Source organism: Lissotriton helveticus, chromosome 5_1, assembly GCF_964261635.1.
Source record: "Lissotriton helveticus chromosome 5_1, aLisHel1.1, whole genome shotgun sequence".
Classification (NCBI taxonomy): Eukaryota; Metazoa; Chordata; class Amphibia; order Caudata; family Salamandridae; genus Lissotriton; species Lissotriton helveticus.
In genome coordinates this window covers 1135199022-1135218564 of record NC_136065.1, presented here as the reverse complement: position 1 = coordinate 1135218564, position 19543 = coordinate 1135199022, and the positions used below count along the sequence as shown (strand labels likewise).

Here is a 19543-nt window from a genome sequence, read left to right as displayed (position 1 = left end):
GGTGAATGTTGTTCTACATAAGAACAACATAACATAATTTTGTAGTCAGATGTAGAAAACATCAAGTTTAGGACAGCTGTTCATGGTCACTCTGACCTGCTCCAAAATATGACCCCAACACCCTCATCAAAACTGTATGTTTTGAGGCTGGAGAAAAAACAACGTAAAACCGGTTTGCGCTTTACACATCGGCAGGTAGATAGGCAAGAGAGATAGTAAGGGGCCACAGATGTGTTATAATTACTGAGACAGGTCACACTTGCAATACATTCAAGGGATGAAGGTGCAGCTTGGGCTACAGGGTTGTTGGAAGAGGCGAAAATTTCATACTAGCATACTTTAATCTTTGATAGCTCAGCAGCACTTGAAATAGTTCTGCTCTCCTCATTCTTTCCCTGGAACTCCTTGCTCTATGATCAAATGGCTGCAGCGAGGTGCCTGTGTTTACAAATAAAGCTGGTGTATGTGCCATACTTCAAAAATCGATGACATACAATCTTAAATAAGGAAGTTTATTTCCACTATAAAAGCATTCCATCAGTGTTTCACATTTACAGGTTCACAGGAAATTATTGCAGATGTTCCCTGTAATTAAAAACGCAGAAAAAACAGCACAGTTGACCTCTTCGCCACACCTGGTAGCCAGAGGAGATCAAGGCGAACAAAGACCATGACATAGTACATAAAAGACATACAGCTGCTATGACCTAGCGATGCTTCCTAAGCGATCAAGTCACCTACACACCTGGTAAGCTTTTTGGTCTCTTTTCCAGCAGTGATTGATAGCCATGGCCGCCACTTTCCAAGACAAATATTACCAGTGATTTGTTGCTATTGACAAGGTTAGGAACTTGCCAAACCCGTTGTCTGTATGGTTGTGGGTACAGTGTATGCATTTGCTTTACAGAAACATGCATGATATCTCCAGTAATACTTCTAAATGCATTTTGTTTTCACCAAATAAATGACTGCTTTTAAAACTCTTTTGTAATAGGCTCCATCCACCCAAAAAGGAACAATACCACCTCATGACAATCTGTGTGAATGTACTTCACATGGATTCAGTTGTTTAACAAGCATCAGCTGGTCAGAGTGGCAAGAGCTGGGAATAACAGCTCCTGAACCCTGCAAGTAGGCATCGTTAACTCCAATTCCAGCCGTAAAATTGAAAATATACTACTGGAGTTTAGATGTTACCATCTGCTCTGCACACCTTGCCTATCCTCTAAGATTTACAAGGTCAGTGTCACACTGAAACATGTATAAAAGGCAAAACACATACAACATAAATGGACATAATTCAAGTCTTTACCATTGGAAAAAAAAGTTCAAGTTTTGTTTTTTTAACGTTTGGCTTGCATACAACATAATATATTATTTCTGTTTATCTGTTTCATCCAGATTCTAAATCGTCAAGAAGGCAAACGCCGAACTGATGCTCTAGTGTGGAGGACAAGGAATTCCATTAGCAATCGATAAATGGAAGTAGATGCACATTGGAGACCGCTCAGTATGTCACCTGCACACCCTTCGCACATACCAAAGGTGAGCATGGGGGCTTTGGTTCAGGAATTTAGCATCCACAATGGGTGCAAGTCCTTGCCACGGATGTGTGTTCTCAGTATTGCGCATGTACAGCGTGCTCTTGAAATACCAGAGTTATTGTGAAAAAAGTCTTTATTCCTGGTCTGTTTTAACACGAGGAAGAGGCAGTGATTGGGCTTATTGTAAGCTGATGCACAGGTGAGCAAAGGGGCACGGTGGTCAACACCGTTGTAGGGAATGGATAGCGGGAACTATCGAAGGTCTTGCCAAGAGCCAGCTCCTCAGCAAAAAAAGAGACTGTATCCCGTTTACAGGCTGCAACGGGTAGGCTAACAGCAGCAGAGAGGACCTCTGATTCATAGTGCAATAACTGGCCCATGAAGCCAAAGTTCGGTGAGATCATACTCCGCCGCTGCTTGATGTAGTCGAAGGCCTCCTCGAGGCGGATGGCTTTGGTTTTCATGAGGTAGGCCATGCAGATGGTGGGAGAACGTGAGATGCCAGCCTCGCAGTGTACCAGGACCTTACCGCCAGCTCGTCGTACTGTATCTGCAAATGAATGACACAAGACGTCGTTAGAAGATAGAGGCCTGTCTGACAGTTCCAATAAATGTGGCATCTCTAGTCGAGCTTCTAACGATTAGACCTCCATAGCCAGAAGAAAACAGTCAGCACAAGGATACTTCCTTTAGAAAGTAACAGGGCAATACGCATAGGGCACAGCATCACAATGCAATATCACTAACTACCAAATGATTGTCTGAATGAAGTTCAGGCGCTAGCAAATAAAGGCTGATCTTGTGCGGGATACAGGGTTAAGAGTACAATAACCATGGCATGCAATGCATAATGGCAAGAGTAACCCACTAGTCACATCTAAACTCTACTAGTTAGAGATCAACAGTAAGCTAGTCGGGATCTTTCAAACCAAACCAGGAATCAAGCAATGGCATTAGTAAGAAAGAAATGTAAAAGTACTTAAACTGCCTCTATGTTCCTCATGCTTTACTTTACATTATCACTCTGAGGCACAGGGTCCAGGTCCACAACTCCAGGCGGGCCTTGAGCCTATAACCTCAGACTTCCCACCTTGTTCACTGTCCCTAACCTATAAGCATGCCCAGTCGTCAACTAATCAGTCATGACAAAAGCGCTGCCAGATATATTAAGGTGCCGTGCGCTATACAAATGTCAATAACAAGATAATCCTAGTTGATCAAGGGCTGTCAGCAGAAATGTTTAGTTTTAGTGGAAAATGTATATAACTGTCGGCGCATTTCAAAAGGCCCTGTTTATTTTACTTGAATAAGTGTTCAACATAGGAATACTGTGGACAGGGGGTAAAGGTAGTCAACAAACACCAATGATTGTGCATTGAGCAGGGCCCAAAAACACATGTAACACACAGACCCGAAAAAGCCATGATTGCATTTTTAGTCGAGCCTATGCTACAACAAAACGGAATTAAATCGTCTTCCGCGTATAAAATAAACACCACTTGGCCTCATTTGTCGGCTGTCGCTGAATGTGACATGTTCGAAATAGCAATTTGCAGGCCTCACAGGGCGGGGGGGGCGACGTGGGACGCCATTGTGGCCTCGGGGACCCCTACTCCGTTAGTCGATGCCCTTTTGCCCTTCCCCTGTCCTTTCGTTGACACGGAAGGTGTACCAGGAACTCAATAACCATTAAAACCATAAACCTCTGGGAAAGAGCCGCCTGGCGGCGCTGCGGGCAGGAAGCGGAAGCGAGCACCACACCTCTCCGAGACCCGCCATTGCTGTCAAAGCTGCGCGTCTTTGTTGACAGACAAAAGGGCGCATTCCAGACATTCCCGGTCCGTGCAGCTCTGAAGAGGTCCCGGGCGCGGGGGGCAGGGCGGGCGTATCCGCCCTTCCTTTCAATCCCACTTTGCCAAGGCCGAGTGGGGCCAGGAGTCTGCCTCGACGGCGGTTTATTGCACTTAACCTGACACAAATAGCCCTGTTATCGTCAGGATACCAAACAGCAAATTAAGTTTACAACCTGGCGTCAACCCTTTAAGGCCGGCTGATGTTATTACATTTAATGGCCGGGGGCAGGGGGGAGACGGCACCAGAGACAATGCGCGGCACGGCTCCTGTTTATTTATCTTATTTACTGCCCTGTTTTTCTGAAGCCAGTTCTGCCCCTTCCACGGAAGCGGTCGCCACGCTTTAACCGCCACGAGTCTTTCCGCCCCGTTCAAGTTGCCCCCCTCTAAAGGAGATTTGATGTCTTGTGTGCTTTCCTTCCTAAGTGGTGTTTTATAAAAGCTGTTTAAATGCTCGGACACGCTTCTCATGCATTGGGCAGTGCCACCTCCTGGAAACATGGGAATCCCAAAGCTTACAGATTATTAAAAATGCAAAAAGTTTAAGTACAAAGCGGACCAGAGTGCTCTGGATGGACCTAGTACCACATGAGGGGTGCCTCTGGCACATGCCAGTGTGAGACAACACTGCCCCCAGCAGGACATAAGTAGATGACAACTGCAAAAGAGGAAGCACTGCTTCAAAGACACGGTGGGGCAGCTGGCCCTGAGGCCTCCATGTTCTGTCAACATCTTTATCTGAGCACATATGTTGACAGAGCTGTGCTGTGCGTTTACCTTGCTTTGTTGATTCCTGTAGAGATCCCGGCGGCTTTGTTTAGGTACAGATGCCAGGCCCCAGGCATAACAGTGGTGTCGCACCTAAAATCATCACACCCTACGCCTGCTAGCATATCACAATGAGACACAACAAATGCCTAACTAAGCACCTGCACAGCGAGACACTTCTCACACCCGAGAACAGCGTCGTCCTCGCGCATCACGTCCCACGCCTGTCAGCCCCTACCTGCACACTGTGCACCCATTTTCTGACAACCTGCACAGGATTAGCCAACCCACACAGACCTCCAACATACGGCTCTTGTGACAACTGCACTGGCCGTGTAGTTTCACTCCACAGCAGCTGTGCCAGCTGATGAGAGGCCCCCTAGACTTGAATCTAACGATGACGCAGTTCAAAACCGCTTGTACAAAATAGGGCCGTTGTTAAGCGCCTACATACGCCCCCATCCACTGATGCTCTTCGCTAATGTACACCTTATCTTTCCAGGTTCCACTCTTATTACCGGGGTGTTCAGAACTGCAGGACGCGACAGAAAGGCCAAGGTTGGTCTCTGAAGCCCCGACTCTCAAGCAGAGGCGGCAGGAGTAAATCAAAGACGGCTTGGGGACTAGTGCAAGCAAGGAAATGGTCACTCTGATTGCTGTTGGGGTTACTGCACCTGCTGCACTAATGGTAGCTACACACCAGAAACGCTGGACACATACAAAGAGAATCCAGAAATACTCTGTAAACAAAGATCAAAAGACAGTGCCTCATAGCTCAATGGGTTGAGAGCCTGTTATAGAAATATATATATATATATATATATATATATATATATATATGTTATGTTATTATGTTATTAAATATTTTGTATCGCGCTCTGTTACTACAGAGTATCCTGGCGCGGTGAGTTTTAGACAAGGAGAGTGTCAGAACATAGCATAACCAACCCAACTAGAGAGGGGCATTAAACAGATGGGTTTTTAACCCCTTCTTAAAAACAGAGATGGTCAGAGAGGCTCTAAGATACAGAGGAAGTGCATTCCAGGCTCTGGCGGCTTGAACTGCAATGGACTGGCCTCCCAGTCTGGCATATTTGTATCTAGGCAGGGCCATTTGACATTGGTTGGCAGAGCGCAATGCACGGTTTGGGGTGTAGAATGAGAACCGTTTCTGCAGATAAACCGGTCCAAGACGATGGACCGCTCGAAATGCCAGAACCAGAACCTTAAAAAGAATTCGATGCGGCACTGGAAGCCAGTGAAGGCTTCGTATATGGCTCCGCACACTAGATCTCCTAGGTAGCGAGAATAGCAGATGAACCGCCGCATTTTGGATCACCTGCAAGCGGTGTACCATGTAGTCGGGCAAGCCACTAAATAGTGCGTTTGCATAGTCGAGCCGAAACAAAATCAGGGCTCGTAATACAGTCTCTTTGGCCACTCTAGGGAGAAGAGGGAAAAATCTTCTCAAAGTTTTAAGAGTGGCGAAGCAAATGCCAGTCAGTTTTTTGATGTGGTCCAAGAATTTAAGGTCCTGTATCTTTAGAAATGGCATTTAGGATAGTTTAGCAACTTTTTTACAACCTTTTTTTTCTAGAGCTTTGTCCATAGAAGCCTTAAATATAGGGACTACAATGTTTTAATTACAAAAATAAATATGACATTTGTTACACGGCATTGTAATGTGTCAATATTATGCCCTAGTGTTTCAGCAAGTGTATCTCCAGAAATGGCATTTAGGATAGTTTAGCAACTTTTTTTTACAACCTTTTTTCCAGAGCTCTGTCCATAGAAGCCTTAAATATAGGGACTACAATGTTTTAATTACAAAAATAAATATGACATTTTCAAACCACTGAGGGGCAAGATCATCTCTTTTACTATATTTTTTTTATTTCAAATTCACAAATGGCTTTAAATGAGTAGCTTTAATCTGGGTGGGTGACGGAAGGTCGTCTAAAACGCGTCTTTGTCTTTAGGAAAGGGCATGGCCACAATTGGCCTGTAGTGCTATCTCCCTAAGTGACAACCTCCAGGTCACCGCCCTGCTGCATGACGTCCCGAGCACGAAGCGGGCTCTAATCCAATGACAATAAAGGATCAACTCCTAAAGCCGGCCTGCTCAGGTGACCGCTGCCCGCAGCCAGGATGTGGTATATCCCTCCTGCAAGAGGCGCTCTGACTTCCCAGCAGAGGACTGAATGAAGACGAGGCCATTAGTGGGAGCGCGTACGGACAAGGTGACCTGCACTCCCTCGCATCCGGCGCCTCCTCGGCCTCTTGCGTCACCAGCCTCTCCAAGGCACTCTGCACCGAAGATGCGCCTTGCACTCCCGGGGGTGCCCACATCCAGCTACATTTGGACTGCTCGGCTAAGCACTTCCTGCCTCTCGAGCCCCAGGGAACGCACGGCCTTTGACGAAGAGGCTGGAAGAAAGCATGACTCAGAGGCAGGCTGGCCTGTGGGAGAAGCTGCCGTACCCCAGAGTGCTGTGCAGCCAATGCGCCCGTGGGGCTGGTGCAGAGTCACTCTGCACCAGCCCTGAAGGTCGTCAGGCGATAGCTGGCTGCTGGGGGTAGGCAGCTATACCCTTCCATGGGCTAGTGCCCCTCAAGGTAGTAACGGCATGCCTTATCCGTCTTTATACTGTAACAATGTAGGAACAATTTGGTCTCACTTGTACAGTCCTGAATTTAAAGCATAACCGGGCTACAATTCTTTACATTACGAACAACACACATTTCAGGAGTCTTTCGCATTTGCTGAGCACATTTATGAACTGTCTCTGTCTAAAAATATCACGACATTTAAAAAGAACCCCCCACCCCCCATCGAAGGAATATACCAGAATTACTATTAACATTCCCGGTGCCTACACACAATTGAGCGCCAGATCACACAAGTGACGGCGGGCAGCGTCCTGTCACACTCCAGGAGGAGCTGTCAAAACAATGGCGCGGACAACAAAAGGGGTTGACCAGAAATAAATAGAGACGTCTCAGTGGGAGCCTGTCAGAATGTCAGCTTTTCAAGTGCTTGCTGAATAGCAGTGGGTAGGAACACTGCCCAGAGCATTTTCGGCTGCACAACAAAACCCTGCCCGCAAAGCCTTCAACATTTAACACGAAAAGGAGGTTAGAGGCTTTGTTTTCAGCCGGCACAAACCATCGAGAAATACCAGGCATTCTTTCAGAGAATACACCTTTGATAGGGTCACGAATGTGCCCTCACTAATCGTAGAATGCACAGCAACAGAACTCTGCGAAAACCACCCACTGTACAGACATGATAGAACAGTCCCTTGTCAGTCCTAATCTACAGATTAGAATTCAAGATTTACCCACAAAATAGCATTTTGCTACAGAGATAAAGATAAGAAGTTTATAGATGCTATTTTTTTCAGTTTCCAGGAGCAGCGAAGGTTTTTGCTCAGCATTACTTGATGAGTCAAGAAGAGGGCAGTGAGGCAGTTCAGGAGATAAAACACCCGCAGATCCCGCGGATCACAGGTGTGAAACCCAGGAGGGACCATTCTTTGAAAGTTGATAAAACAAGCCCTATTGCCCTAGAGAACTAGCTCTTGCTAATGCACCAAGAGGTAATCTAGTTCGTAGTGAGCATCATCGGAGGCCTCTGCTGTCTCCCTGCGTCTTAGACATCCACACACACTTGCACAGTCAAAAGAGAAGACCCTGCAGGCTCTGTGTGTTGGTTGCGAGTGGCTGGGGAAATTGGGCGGACTGGATGGATTTGAAGAGTTTACGAAGTGAACATGCATGTCTCTGTGGGTGTTTTGTTCTATCAGGCCCCAGTTTAAGAGACCCTGGCAGAGGAGGAGTGTCGCCTCAGAATGCACTGCTCTTGAAATTGTAGATCCTGGGCGACACTTGCCGCACTGCCTCAATAACCTTCTCCCCTGTGCTTTGAAAACGTCCTGCTCTCAAATCCTTACTTGTGGTTGTGAGTTCAAGAGACCCCAGCCCATATAATTGGTGTACATAGAAGTGCACTACATGTGTTATTAGAACTGCTAGAGGAGACCAGTGTGCAGAAACGTGGAATCCTGTCTGCAATGAGGGCCGGCTTTAGCGCTGGTGGCGCCCAGTGCAACAATCACTTTTGGCACCCCCACACCATATGACCGCCTTCTCGGATTCTCTCACCACCACCGGGTAAAAGTGCCCATCATCTCTCCAATCATAAGTCATTGCTAACAGGGCTGGCTCTAGGCTCACGGAGGCCCTGAGCAGGGAGTGTAGGTAGGGGGCCCGAGGCCGCCAAATCCCTGCCAGGGGCCGCCACGCAAATATGTATCTAAGGATATATATTGGCGTGGCGGCCCCTGGGGTTTGGCGGCCCTGTGCAGGTGCACAGCTTGCACATGCCTTAGGCCGGCCCTGTTGCTAAACACAGCACCCCCTCTGAGGTCAGCGTCCCCTTCACAGGTCAGCGCCCAGTGCGGCCACACTGCCCTACAGCCGGACCTGTCTGCAATTACGCAACACTTTGTAAACTCAGATAGCACAATATACTGAGGATCAACCTGTTCCTAAGTGCATACAAGGGGCCATTGGATTCACAACCAACAACATAGCAAGCAGAAGAATAAATACGTACCAATGAAATCGATGGCTTCTTCGAAGTGAGAGCTGATGTCCGCCATGTGGTTATCCTCCACCGGGATCCACTTGTAGTGGAACTGGTCCTTAGCGCTGTCGGAGCTCTTCCGGGATACGTTCAGTAAGGCAGTGATGCGCAGGTTGGCCAGGAATTCACATTTGGAAGCATGGTGGGCACTGCCAAGGTAGAGGAAAGGGAGGATTTCCACCGGGCTGCCCTGTGAAGCAAGAGGACAACATTCATGAAATGACAGGCATGTACTCTGGTCTGTGTTGTGCCACATGTGACTATACTATATAACAAAAACACTCTACTAATGTTTGCTTCCGGCCATTCCTTGACTTGAAATGGTCACAGACAAGTAACAAATAGTGCAGTGGCATAAAACCCCACTGCACAAATGTGCAAATTCATTCTGCAAACAACACAAACATACTGTATACATAAATGTACAGATTACAGCAATATTTGATAATGAAGAACCTAATACGCAGCACTGTTTTCAACACTGCTAGAGGGCTGGCAAGAAGAGCAGAATTGTTTACTGTGAAGGAACATGACATAACCATCAGGGCACCACAGCAGGCCGCTTCCTGGCCTCTGCCCTACAATCTGCCAGCATTAGAGGCCTGTGAGTCACATGCGTCAAAGCTAGGAGCTGATTTCATGTGTCGGTCCACATCTGCAGCCTGAGATTAAACCCACTGCTGAACACGTCATTTCCGGCTCAGCCCACGCAGAGCTTTCTGGGAGCAGATGGGACACGAAACAGATCTTCCCTCACATGCAATTGTAGGAGGGTCGGAGTTTTAAGTGTTTAAGGGTGGATAGGAATGGAGATGGTATTAAAAGGCCTGCATTCACACCCCCTACTAACGTGATTAATGTAAAGACAGGGGTAGGGCGAAGCTCAAATGTTACATGGTACTGTCCAATACTAATGGCCAATAGTTCGATATGCGCGCCCACTCAAAAAATTAAAATGCAACTCGTTTCCAGGAGGCTTTAAAAGTGTGCCTCTTTTCTGGAAAGTGGCCAGTCATCGAAATGAATTTTGCTAACCCTAGGTCACTTTCTATGCTGCACTATTCTGCCGGTTTATTTTTCTGCCCATATTTGTTGTGGATGGCAAACCAGGCAAGAGTCCTGCAGCATATCCAGGGGTAATGTTGCTGTCTGACATACATATTTATGAATAGCAGGTGGTGTGTGTTTTTGAGAGCTCCTGTTTGCTCTTCCATTAGATTGTTTCTGCATTTTTTTCGGTTTCCCTCTTCATCTCACACTGTTAACAAAAGAATGGGAGACGCCTCTTGCAGCCGAAGGTCAGCATGAGACATTCCTTCCTGAGCAGAACTGAAGGGGAAACATTCTTTTCTTCCCTTCCTGACGAAGGCATTCTTCTTCCTGGCAGGACAGGAAAGAATTGACAAGCAAGAATTCCGCTTGTGAAATTGTTTGCTTGGCCAGGGAGCAAAACTGAGCGACAATGCACACGGTGGGGCTCGGATAAGACAAATCCACCCCGCACCGACAGAGAATGTTTGCAACCTCCATTCAGAGAGGAAAGGCCCGGATAAGGAGCTGGATCTAAAGGTAGGGATAGGTGGTATTACTGATGCACTGGCTGTAAAAAGATTTACCCGGCCAGAGAAGGGGGTACAGTCACAAGACTGCATTAATCAGGAGCTACCATTTTATGAACAAGCAGTCTACCATGAAAATGCATGAGGCAAAATCCATACATGAAAAAAAGGCTGGTCAGGGACATAATCACATTGACAGACAGGAATGCGTGTTTGTATATTTTACTGCACTACATTTGTGTGAGTCCCAACTAATGACATTCTCGTGTTATGAAGTGTAACATAATGTAACTGGCACCCATCCAGAGATAATCCGAAGAAAATTGAAATGAATTAAACATCTCAGCAAATGTTTAAATGTACACGATACTAGTAAGGCTACCTCACAATATGGCCACTGTATCAACTACAACATTTATGTATAAGAAATAGCAAAAGGAAACATTTCAGTCAGAAATTACTTAATCTAGAATTTGTGAAAGTACTCATGGAAGGGATGTTGGGTTGCTTACATACTTTGTTATTTGTTACTTTGTTATTTTATTTCTTGTATAGCGCAAATCACCACTGGTCTCTAAGTGCTTTAAAAAAAGAGGAACACAACCAAGTCACTAATACTCCGCCTGCTGCCGGGCTAACCGTTAGGCATAGTAGAGTGAAAAAAACATTTTAGGTCTAGGTGAATTGCTGAGGGGTGAACACAAAAACCCAGAACAAGAGTCTTTCTCCTACACTATCTAAAAGAACATTAAAGACACACATGTTTATATATTTACATCACTTTGGCTCACTATCTAACAAGAAAAAACAATTCGAGAAATATATGAGTATGGCAGGCCGTGTGCTCTAAATTCTGTCATTCTCCTAAAGTTCATGTCATGTTTTAGTTCTTTGGCCGTGTGCCTCTAAATTCTGTCTTTCTCCTAAAGTTCATGTCATTTTTTAGTTCTTTGAAGAGAGCCCTGCATGGGGAGTGAGCTCCTTCCACCCCGCCCCCCCCCCCCTGCGTCACGCTGTCTTACTCACACACACACACCTGGTCGTAGGCCGGCTTGTGGTGAGAGCTTAGCTTCTCATTGTGCTCGGGGTGGTTTCTGTCTGCGTCACTTCCGTCCTGGAGAGGCGCTCTCTGCTCCCTGCAGCACTCCGGGTACAGCTGGCGGAAGGCCTCGTAGCCCCCTGAAAGAGAAGGAAGCAGTCTTCACTGACAGTGTAAGAAACTGACTGAAGGTGCCCTGAAGAGACGACGCTCCGCTTCAAGGTCACCTCTGTGCAGACATAGAACATATGAAGGGGAGGCTATGTGTTACAGCAAACACGGGAAGGCCTGATGGTTGTGGTACATAGAACATATGAAGACGAGGGTATGTGTAACAGCAAACACGGGGAGGCCTGGTAGTTGTGGTACATAGAACATATGAAGGCGAGGGTATGTGTTACAGCAAACACCGGAAGGCCTGGTGATTGTGGTACATAGAACATATGAAGACATGGGTATGTGTAACAGCAAACACAGGATGGCCTGGTGGTTGTGGTACATAGAACATATGAAGGCGAGAGTATGTGTTACAGCAAACAGGGACGGTCTGGTGGTTGTGGTACATAGAACATATGAAGGCGAGAGTATGTGTTACAGCAAACAGGGAAGGTCTGGTGGTTGTGGTACATAGAACATATTAAGGTGAGGGTATGTGTTACAGCAAACAGGGATGGTCTGGTGGTTGTGGTACATAGAACATATGAAGGCGAGGGTATGTGTTACAGCAAACACTGGAAGGCCTGGGGGTTGCGGTACATAGAACATATGAAGGCGAGGGTATGTGTTACAGCAAACACCGGAAGGCCTGGTGGTTGTGGTACATAGAACATATGAAGGCGAAGGTATGTGTTACAGCAAACCCTGGAAGGCCTGGTGGTTGTGGTACATAGAACATATGAAGGCGAGGGTATGTGTAAGAGCAAACACAGGAAGGCCTGGGGGTTGCGGTACATAGAACATATGAAGGCACGGGTATGTGTTACATCAAATATAGTAAGCTGCCTTACAGTGACCCTGTGTACTACTGTAATTCTCTAACATCAAACACTGGAATGCATGAGGGAATGTGCTATTGCAATCGTCAAAGACAACGGTGGCAGGGCTCAGGCACAGTGTGTGTACCACAACCATGCCTTCACGAGTTTATTGTAACAAAGGCTCTCCTGCCTTCCCACGTTTTGTAACAGAGCCCGGTGCCCTGTCACTGTATCAAGGACAGAGCCCCGTCGCCCTGTCACTGTTATCAAGGACAGAGCCCCAGTGCCTTCCTAGGGCCAGGAACCGAGCCTCGCCATAGCAGAGTACCCGCATACCTTCCTACCCGTGGTCTCGGTGACAAAGACCCACCCACCCTCAAAGTCTAGGCAACAGCGGCCACCCAATCCTTCCCATAGTCTCTGCAACCGAACCCCTAACCCCAAAGCTCCCCGTGGACTCAAAGAGAGAGCCCCCCGCCCATCCTTGCAATGGCTTCCTAACAAGGCCCTCCCACTGCTCTCCCGTGTCTGTCGAGAGCTCCCCCGCGTCTTCCCTGTCCTCTGTCAGGACACCATCTCCTGCCTCGTCGCCTCTGTAACCAGCCCTGAGAAGCGGCTTCCTGGGTACAGAATATGTCACCCGTCAGCCTCTGGCAGCACAGTATCAGCCTTTCAACAGTCAGGGAACATGGGTAGCTATCACCACCATACCCCTGCACAGGAATGCAAGACGGGCATGGAAAACTAAAGAAATATGGATTCGTTTCTACTCTTTATTGCCGTCAGAGAGACTTGGGTGTGGGCAGGTCTGTAGCGTTATTCCTGCACGCATAGCTGCGAGTGTGGTGCAGACTCAATGGCCACATTGCTGCTTGCAGGGTTTCCGTAGCTCGCATTGATGGACTGTTCTTGGCACTCTCAGACGTGAGTGCGCGGGATGCTGCACGTCGAGCCGCGAGACCGCTCTACAGGGTGAATGAAGCGGTGCCAGACGTCAGCACACGCAGCGTCACTGAGAATCGATAGGCCCATTCACAAGCCTGTGACAGTGTCCTCCTCCTATCCATTCATACCGGGCCTTCCCGAGAGCAGGGCCAGAGCGCGTGACGGGGACAAACCACAGCCTGCCCAGGGCAGGAAGCGCTTCGAGGCGTGCTGTGCAGAGCTTTCAAGCTTCCCCTCGCCCACCACTGAGTGCCCCCGCAGCAGACGTCGAATCTCAACAGCTATCCACTCTCACAGCCTCCTGCCACTGGCAGTATCCTCCTTGCAGCTCTGGGCAGTGAAGGGTTAATGCTTATCTGCGGGACGCTGGTACAGCTCATCCACAGCGGTGACTCATCTGCCCATCCATCACCGGCAAACCCCTCCAGGCCCACACTCCCCACCCTCGGGCCATTCCGGTTTCCAGAGTAGGTAGGCAGGGACACGGCCACATCCGTGTTCATGACACCTGCACCTGGCCGCACACCTACCAACCAGCTAGAGGCCGGTATCTATGCATCAACCACACCAACCACCTCCTCACGCAGGCTGCACCCCACCCAGTACTAGTCACCGAGAGACCATAGGTCATATAAACTAAAGCATTTCCCTATAGACACAGAATGGGTACAATCATTTCATACATCTGGCCTCATGCAGACACTCAGATGATACAGGATAAATAAAGTATTTTGATACAGGATGCACACCACCCAGCGCCACCCACCGAGAGACCATCTACATCGGAGCAGAGAACCGCACAAACCATCACATAATAAAGGGTGTACACCACCCACCGAGAGACGATATACGTCAGAGCAGCAGGGCCAACCACACCAGCGAGGATCCCTGCTCCAGTACCGCCCTGCTAGATCAACTACAACACACACTACCACAAAGCAAACACGTACAGTGCCGTACAGTGCCACCGTAGAGAAAGCGCCGTTTCACCTCAGCTCACATTGGCGCTGTCTATGTCTCACTGACAGGCAGCTCTGGCTTACCAACTAGCAGCCCCAGCTGCCGGCACTAGGTTCCCTGCCTATGCGCATCCGGCCCAATTACTCTCTGTGCCCTTATCTTACAAAAGATCCTGATCTTGGGACAGGATCACACAACATGGCATCAGCACAATCGTTTTAAGAGAGACTATGCAGTCCAGGTTCAGGCATTCCCGCCACCGTCTGTTTTTTTCTTCAAATTTCTGTACTCGACGAGGGAATCTCACCCAGTTAGGACTGGGACGGGCAGACGAACTTGGAAGTAATGGAGCTCAAAAGTGCCTTTCCGTGCCCGGCCCACCAGGCGTGTCCTCAGTGACCGTGGGTACTAGGCAGGGCCTGCCATGCGCCACCATTGCAATACCCCAAGCAGCGTTCGCGTGACTGTCCGTGAAAGGGTCTTGTCGCTCGAGTCCCCCGACGCGGGTTGACATCCATAGAAATGCGCCAAACACAAGACGCGCAGTTTGGAAACTATCTTGACATTTATTAAAACAATAGAGCATGTCTTATAAAAAAGAAAACTATTTTTCGCTCCCGCTTTCGAGAGCAGACACCTTAAAAATCCAAAAAGGCTGGTCTGTAGAGGCATCCGCGGCTTAATTTGTAAAAGCATAAGTGTCCTGGGCCCAAACTGTATCTAAGAAGTCGGCAGCCGGCGCAGTTGAGCGCCAGGATTGCCGATGCCAAGGCTACTACTATTCTTGATTCCACCTCATGACACCTTATTTAACCCTGGGGCTTATTTTTCATTCCTGCCAAAAAATTGCCCTTGTCACTGTTTCTCTTTCGCTAACTCTTCTTTTTTGGTTTTAAAGTCTTAAGAAGAATGGGTATGTTCCGATCCCCACGTGAGCCACCTGCAACCACCGGCGCAATCTAAGCAAGGGGGCATCTAAGCAGGGTTACGTACATTTATTTGTGTGAAGGCGCATTACAAAATAAAGCAATTTCCTTCTATACAAGGATATATGAAAGCCTTCCGATGGGGACAGCAGGCGATGTTAGAACTGAGCCGGTCGGAGTTGTGGTGGGTGAACCAGTGAGTCGTTTGTGAACGCTGGAGCCGGGCAGTGCAAACACACGGTGCGAGCACACCTGCTATTCACAGCGCTTAGACTGACAGAAGCGCGGTATAAATAACTCCACAAATCACGGTATAGTGATTAGTACATTGATAGTGTCCAAAGGAAGAGACGACGAGCCTGCGCATTTACAGGTCCCTTCTAGCAGCTAGAAGGGACTTTTAAACTTGCAAGCACATCACATCCTCGAGTGGGTTTTGTGGATGTACCACACAAAGTAATGTTTTTTTACAGAGCGATTTATGTTGCGCTTCTGCCGTTTCTAGGCACTAAATGTGCACATCTACCGATCTGATAGGCACGTCCAGGTGGGTCTGCCAATGGCACTTAGGGTTGTACAACTGTCCGAGCACGGTCGTCTTTGTTCCAGCAGATAAATAAGCAGTGTACGCGGCCGGGCTTGCAGTTCCTCCAGAGCAGCTTAGTTCCTTTTATCTGCACCCGGGCACGTCAGGCCTCCCCTCTGCACAAGTGCACTGTAAGATGCACCGATATTTATACATCGCGAATCTGTCCATATACACGAACTGTCAATATGCAGTCATGTGGGAAAATCCCTTGTACATGACATGTCCCATTGTGGACTCACAGAGGTAGACATCTTCCTGTACTGTTGTCTTCTGTATAAGTTAGACGTAGGAATATGCATCGTCTGTGTACGCTTGTTGTGGCTATCAGATGTCTACCTACCTGTACATCAGGTGCACGCACCTGTACACTGCACAATAGCTGAGGCACATACATTCCGGGACAGACATTTCCCTAATTTTACTAGACCTCTCTATATAAGGTACATACGGTCATGTGCAGTCAAGCTAGACTGATTGCGCTAAATGTCTCCCAGTCTACTGTTCTAACTTCGATAGATGCCCCAGTGTCAGATCCCCCCCCCCCCCCGTGTACACTGGCGCTGACAGATCTCCCCTTACACTGCTAGATGTCTTCACACACATCAGTCGGTGCTCCTGTAAACACTATAGAAGTTTGAAGTGGAGTCAAGTTGGGGTGTCTCCCTGAGCATCACACATTTCCGCGTGCATGAATACAGGCGGTGTTTCCATGAACAAAAGCTGCAAGCGTCCTCTGTGACACGGGGTGAGATCGATGCATGTACACAATGCTCCGACCTTGGGACACCACATGCTCCTTGCACCCGGTTTGGGTCACATTCCTTCATTCCAGATGCCCCTCTGTACAACGCAGGGTAACTATCCCGTGCCCATCATATGCCCCGATGCCCACTGTCAGAGGTTCACTAACATGTACCTCCCATGCGCTCAGCGCTATACACCACACTCCAGCGTGTACAGATTGAGCACGGCGCTGCGTTGTAAAGAGTGTATGTGTGTGTGAGGGGTGCCCATATACATCAGCAGGGATACACTTTGATCTGTTCTCTGAACACACAGACCCCTCCACAGCCGCTCACCTCTCAGGAAGCAGACGCGGGGCCCGGACGGCAGGCTGCTCAGGGTCCGCAGCACTGCGCGCGCGGTGCTGTCCGGGGGCAGGCGCTGCCAGCGCGCGCTGTCGGCGTCCAGCACCACCACGGCGGGGAAGGCGCCCTCCAGCAGCCGGGCGCGCGCCGCCTCCTCCGGCACCACGAAGCGCACCGGCGCCGGCCCCCCGCGGGCCCGCCGCAGCACCAGCGAGTTCAAGTTGACATTGAGCGATCCGCGGGCGCTGGAGCCCAGGAAGTCCAGCGAGGGCCGGCAGTCCAGGAGCAACGGCCGCCGGCCGGGGCCCGCGCGCAGCAACCGCCGCAGACGGCGAGCGTCCACCGACGTCACCTTCATCATGGGGCTGTGGCGCGCGGCGGGCTCCGGCATCAGGCGAGGTGGCACGAGCTGCATGAGGACCGGAGAGCTTGTACTTCACTGAGCGGGGATCCCGCAGCCAAGTCCTTTAACTCGAGTAGGTGCTCCCCGCCTGTGACGTGAAAGACCATATACGGAGCGTGACGCGATGAGAACTCCAAACATGGTCTGCGCCAGGACTCCGCCTCCACGCGGTGTATCTCCGCCCACTCGTTGGTCCTGCAACGATACCTACAAGCGGAGATGCCACAACCAGCTTCAAGAAGGCTGCCATATTTAAAAAAAAATAATCTTACTCTGAAAATGACAGTAAATGTGTCCAGAAATAGAATTTGCAAATAAAGGAATTCCCCGAAGTGGTTAATTCTTTCGAACTACTGAATAAACATATGGCAAATTAATGATGCACACTTTAAAACACACATATTGTTCGTCTTGTACTTATAAAACTTTCACTATATCTATATATATATATATATATATATATATATATATATATATATATATATATATATATATATATATATAGTGACATATATATATATATATATTATATATGTATTGTTAAGAACCCGAAGACATGTGACATAATAATAGTATTATAATTATAACACACACATATATATATATATATATATATATATATATATATATATATATATATATATATATATATATATATATATATATATATATATATATATATATATATATATATATATATATATATATATATATATAATGAAAGCATTGTTTGGAGCTTCCTCTTTAAGTCTGTGTAGATAGCCATCTCGAAACGCCTGACACCTTCCTCTTTCACCTATTTCAGTAATTCTGGTAGGTTCTCGCTCACCACAGAGTAAGGAAGCGGAATGGTTCCGAGGAGTGTGGTGTGGGGGCTGAGGGGAGTCACGGTCTGATTGCGAGTTTACTCAGAGAAGGCAGAGGAAGTGGTGCATCGCTTCCTCAGCCGTGAATGAGCGCGGCGTGCCGCAGGCGCTTGAATCATCCTCACAGAGAGGCTCCGGGCTGCTGACTGGCAGGGCCGTCTCTGAGCCTCCTCCTCCGCCTCCCTCTTCCTGGCGGAGGGCTGAGGAAATGCCGAGGCTCGGCAGCCGCTGACTGTCAGCGCCGAACTCCACACGGCGGAGCAGTGACGTACACCATACTTCACATACCTGAGAGGCCCCGGCTCCCCGTCATATCTGGGCCAATGCACAGCGAGAGGTGACAGGTCATGGGAAAAACATGTCATCCCCGGGTATTATCAGGCCCAGCGTGATGGGAACTGCGAGAGCTGTTGACACACACACCACCACGCCGGGCTGTCCTCCAGGAGATGACAACTTACTTTCGGTGTAAACCGTCACCTTTAGTAGTTTAGATTATTATGGAAAGTTCAGAGTCAGTAACCGTTTCCTTCATACCCTGCCTTTAAAAGCTTTCACAGTCTTCATTGATTGTGATTTAATTTCAACTTATTTAGGGGTTTTGAAAAGCTATCACAGGATAAATACATCATGCTAATTCATTTTGCTAGTTTTGTGGATTGCAAACTGGCAGTGAATCCAAGCCTACAATAAGAATTTTAGTTTGTCTCGACAAAATAGGGCTACAAGTGAACGGTAATAATTAATCTATGTGCATATTCCACATGCCATTTTCTTTCTCTTTTCTGAGCACTGTATTTTTAGGTATTTTAAAGATTCTTAAGTATTTTGTAAAATTGATTGATTTGACCTGTGCTTTTATGGACACAATAAATGTATCCAAATAAAGATAAAAAAAAAGAAATTGTATTGAATGGTATCAAAATGCAAGAAAGGACCTATTATCCTGCTTTATAATGCATGCAATTCACAAAACACCTCAACAGTAACAATTGAAAACATCAACACTGTGGTTTACAGCATGAATTAATATTGCGATAATCGTTGCTGAGACTTTAAGAAATTTTAGCAGACAGAAGGAAGTCTAATAGGTTAAATTACACACCTTGGTAGATCAAGTACATTCTTGGGTGGCGTCAATGGCCCATTACACGAGGAACGACAAACCAGCGGCTTTACACAGTCTACTCGTATACTGGTATTATATACATATACATATATAGTATATTATATATATATATATGTATATATACACATACACACACACACACACACACACACTCACACACACACATATATATATATGTATTCATTGAAAAAACCATAGGTTTCAGGGACGTTATAGTTAGTTGGACATTTCACTCGTGCAAAACCATAG

The 19543-nt window shown here is 47.6% G+C and overlaps 1 protein-coding gene across 1 annotated transcript; it reads right to left on the bottom strand.

Annotated features, from left to right (window-relative positions):
• Positions 1-498: 498 nt before the first annotated feature.
• On the bottom strand, positions 499-17378 carry DUSP5 (dual specificity phosphatase 5). Its single transcript, XM_078643760.1, has 4 exons — positions 16888-17378; positions 11409-11551; positions 8784-9003; positions 499-2094 (listed from the first exon to the last, which is right to left on the bottom strand). The coding sequence occupies exons 1-4, from the start codon at positions 17309-17311 to the stop codon at positions 1694-1696; spliced, it is 1188 nt and encodes a 395-aa protein (XP_078499886.1). The 5' UTR covers positions 17312-17378; the 3' UTR covers positions 499-1693.
• Between the last annotated feature and the right edge of the window lie 2165 nt (positions 17379-19543).

Coding starts and splice junctions, on each gene's coding strand:
- DUSP5 (XM_078643760.1), bottom strand. CDS start 17,311: ATGCAGCTCGTGCCACCTCGCCTGATGCCGGAGCCCGCCGCGCGCCAC. Junction 11,552..16,887: donor CCGCGTCTGCTTCCTGAGAG/GTGAGCGGCTGT, acceptor CTTCTCTTTCAG/GGGGCTACGAGGCCTTCCGC. Junction 9,004..11,408: donor ACAAGCCGGCCTACGACCAG/GTGTGTGTGTGT, acceptor CTTGCTTCACAG/GGCAGCCCGGTGGAAATCCT.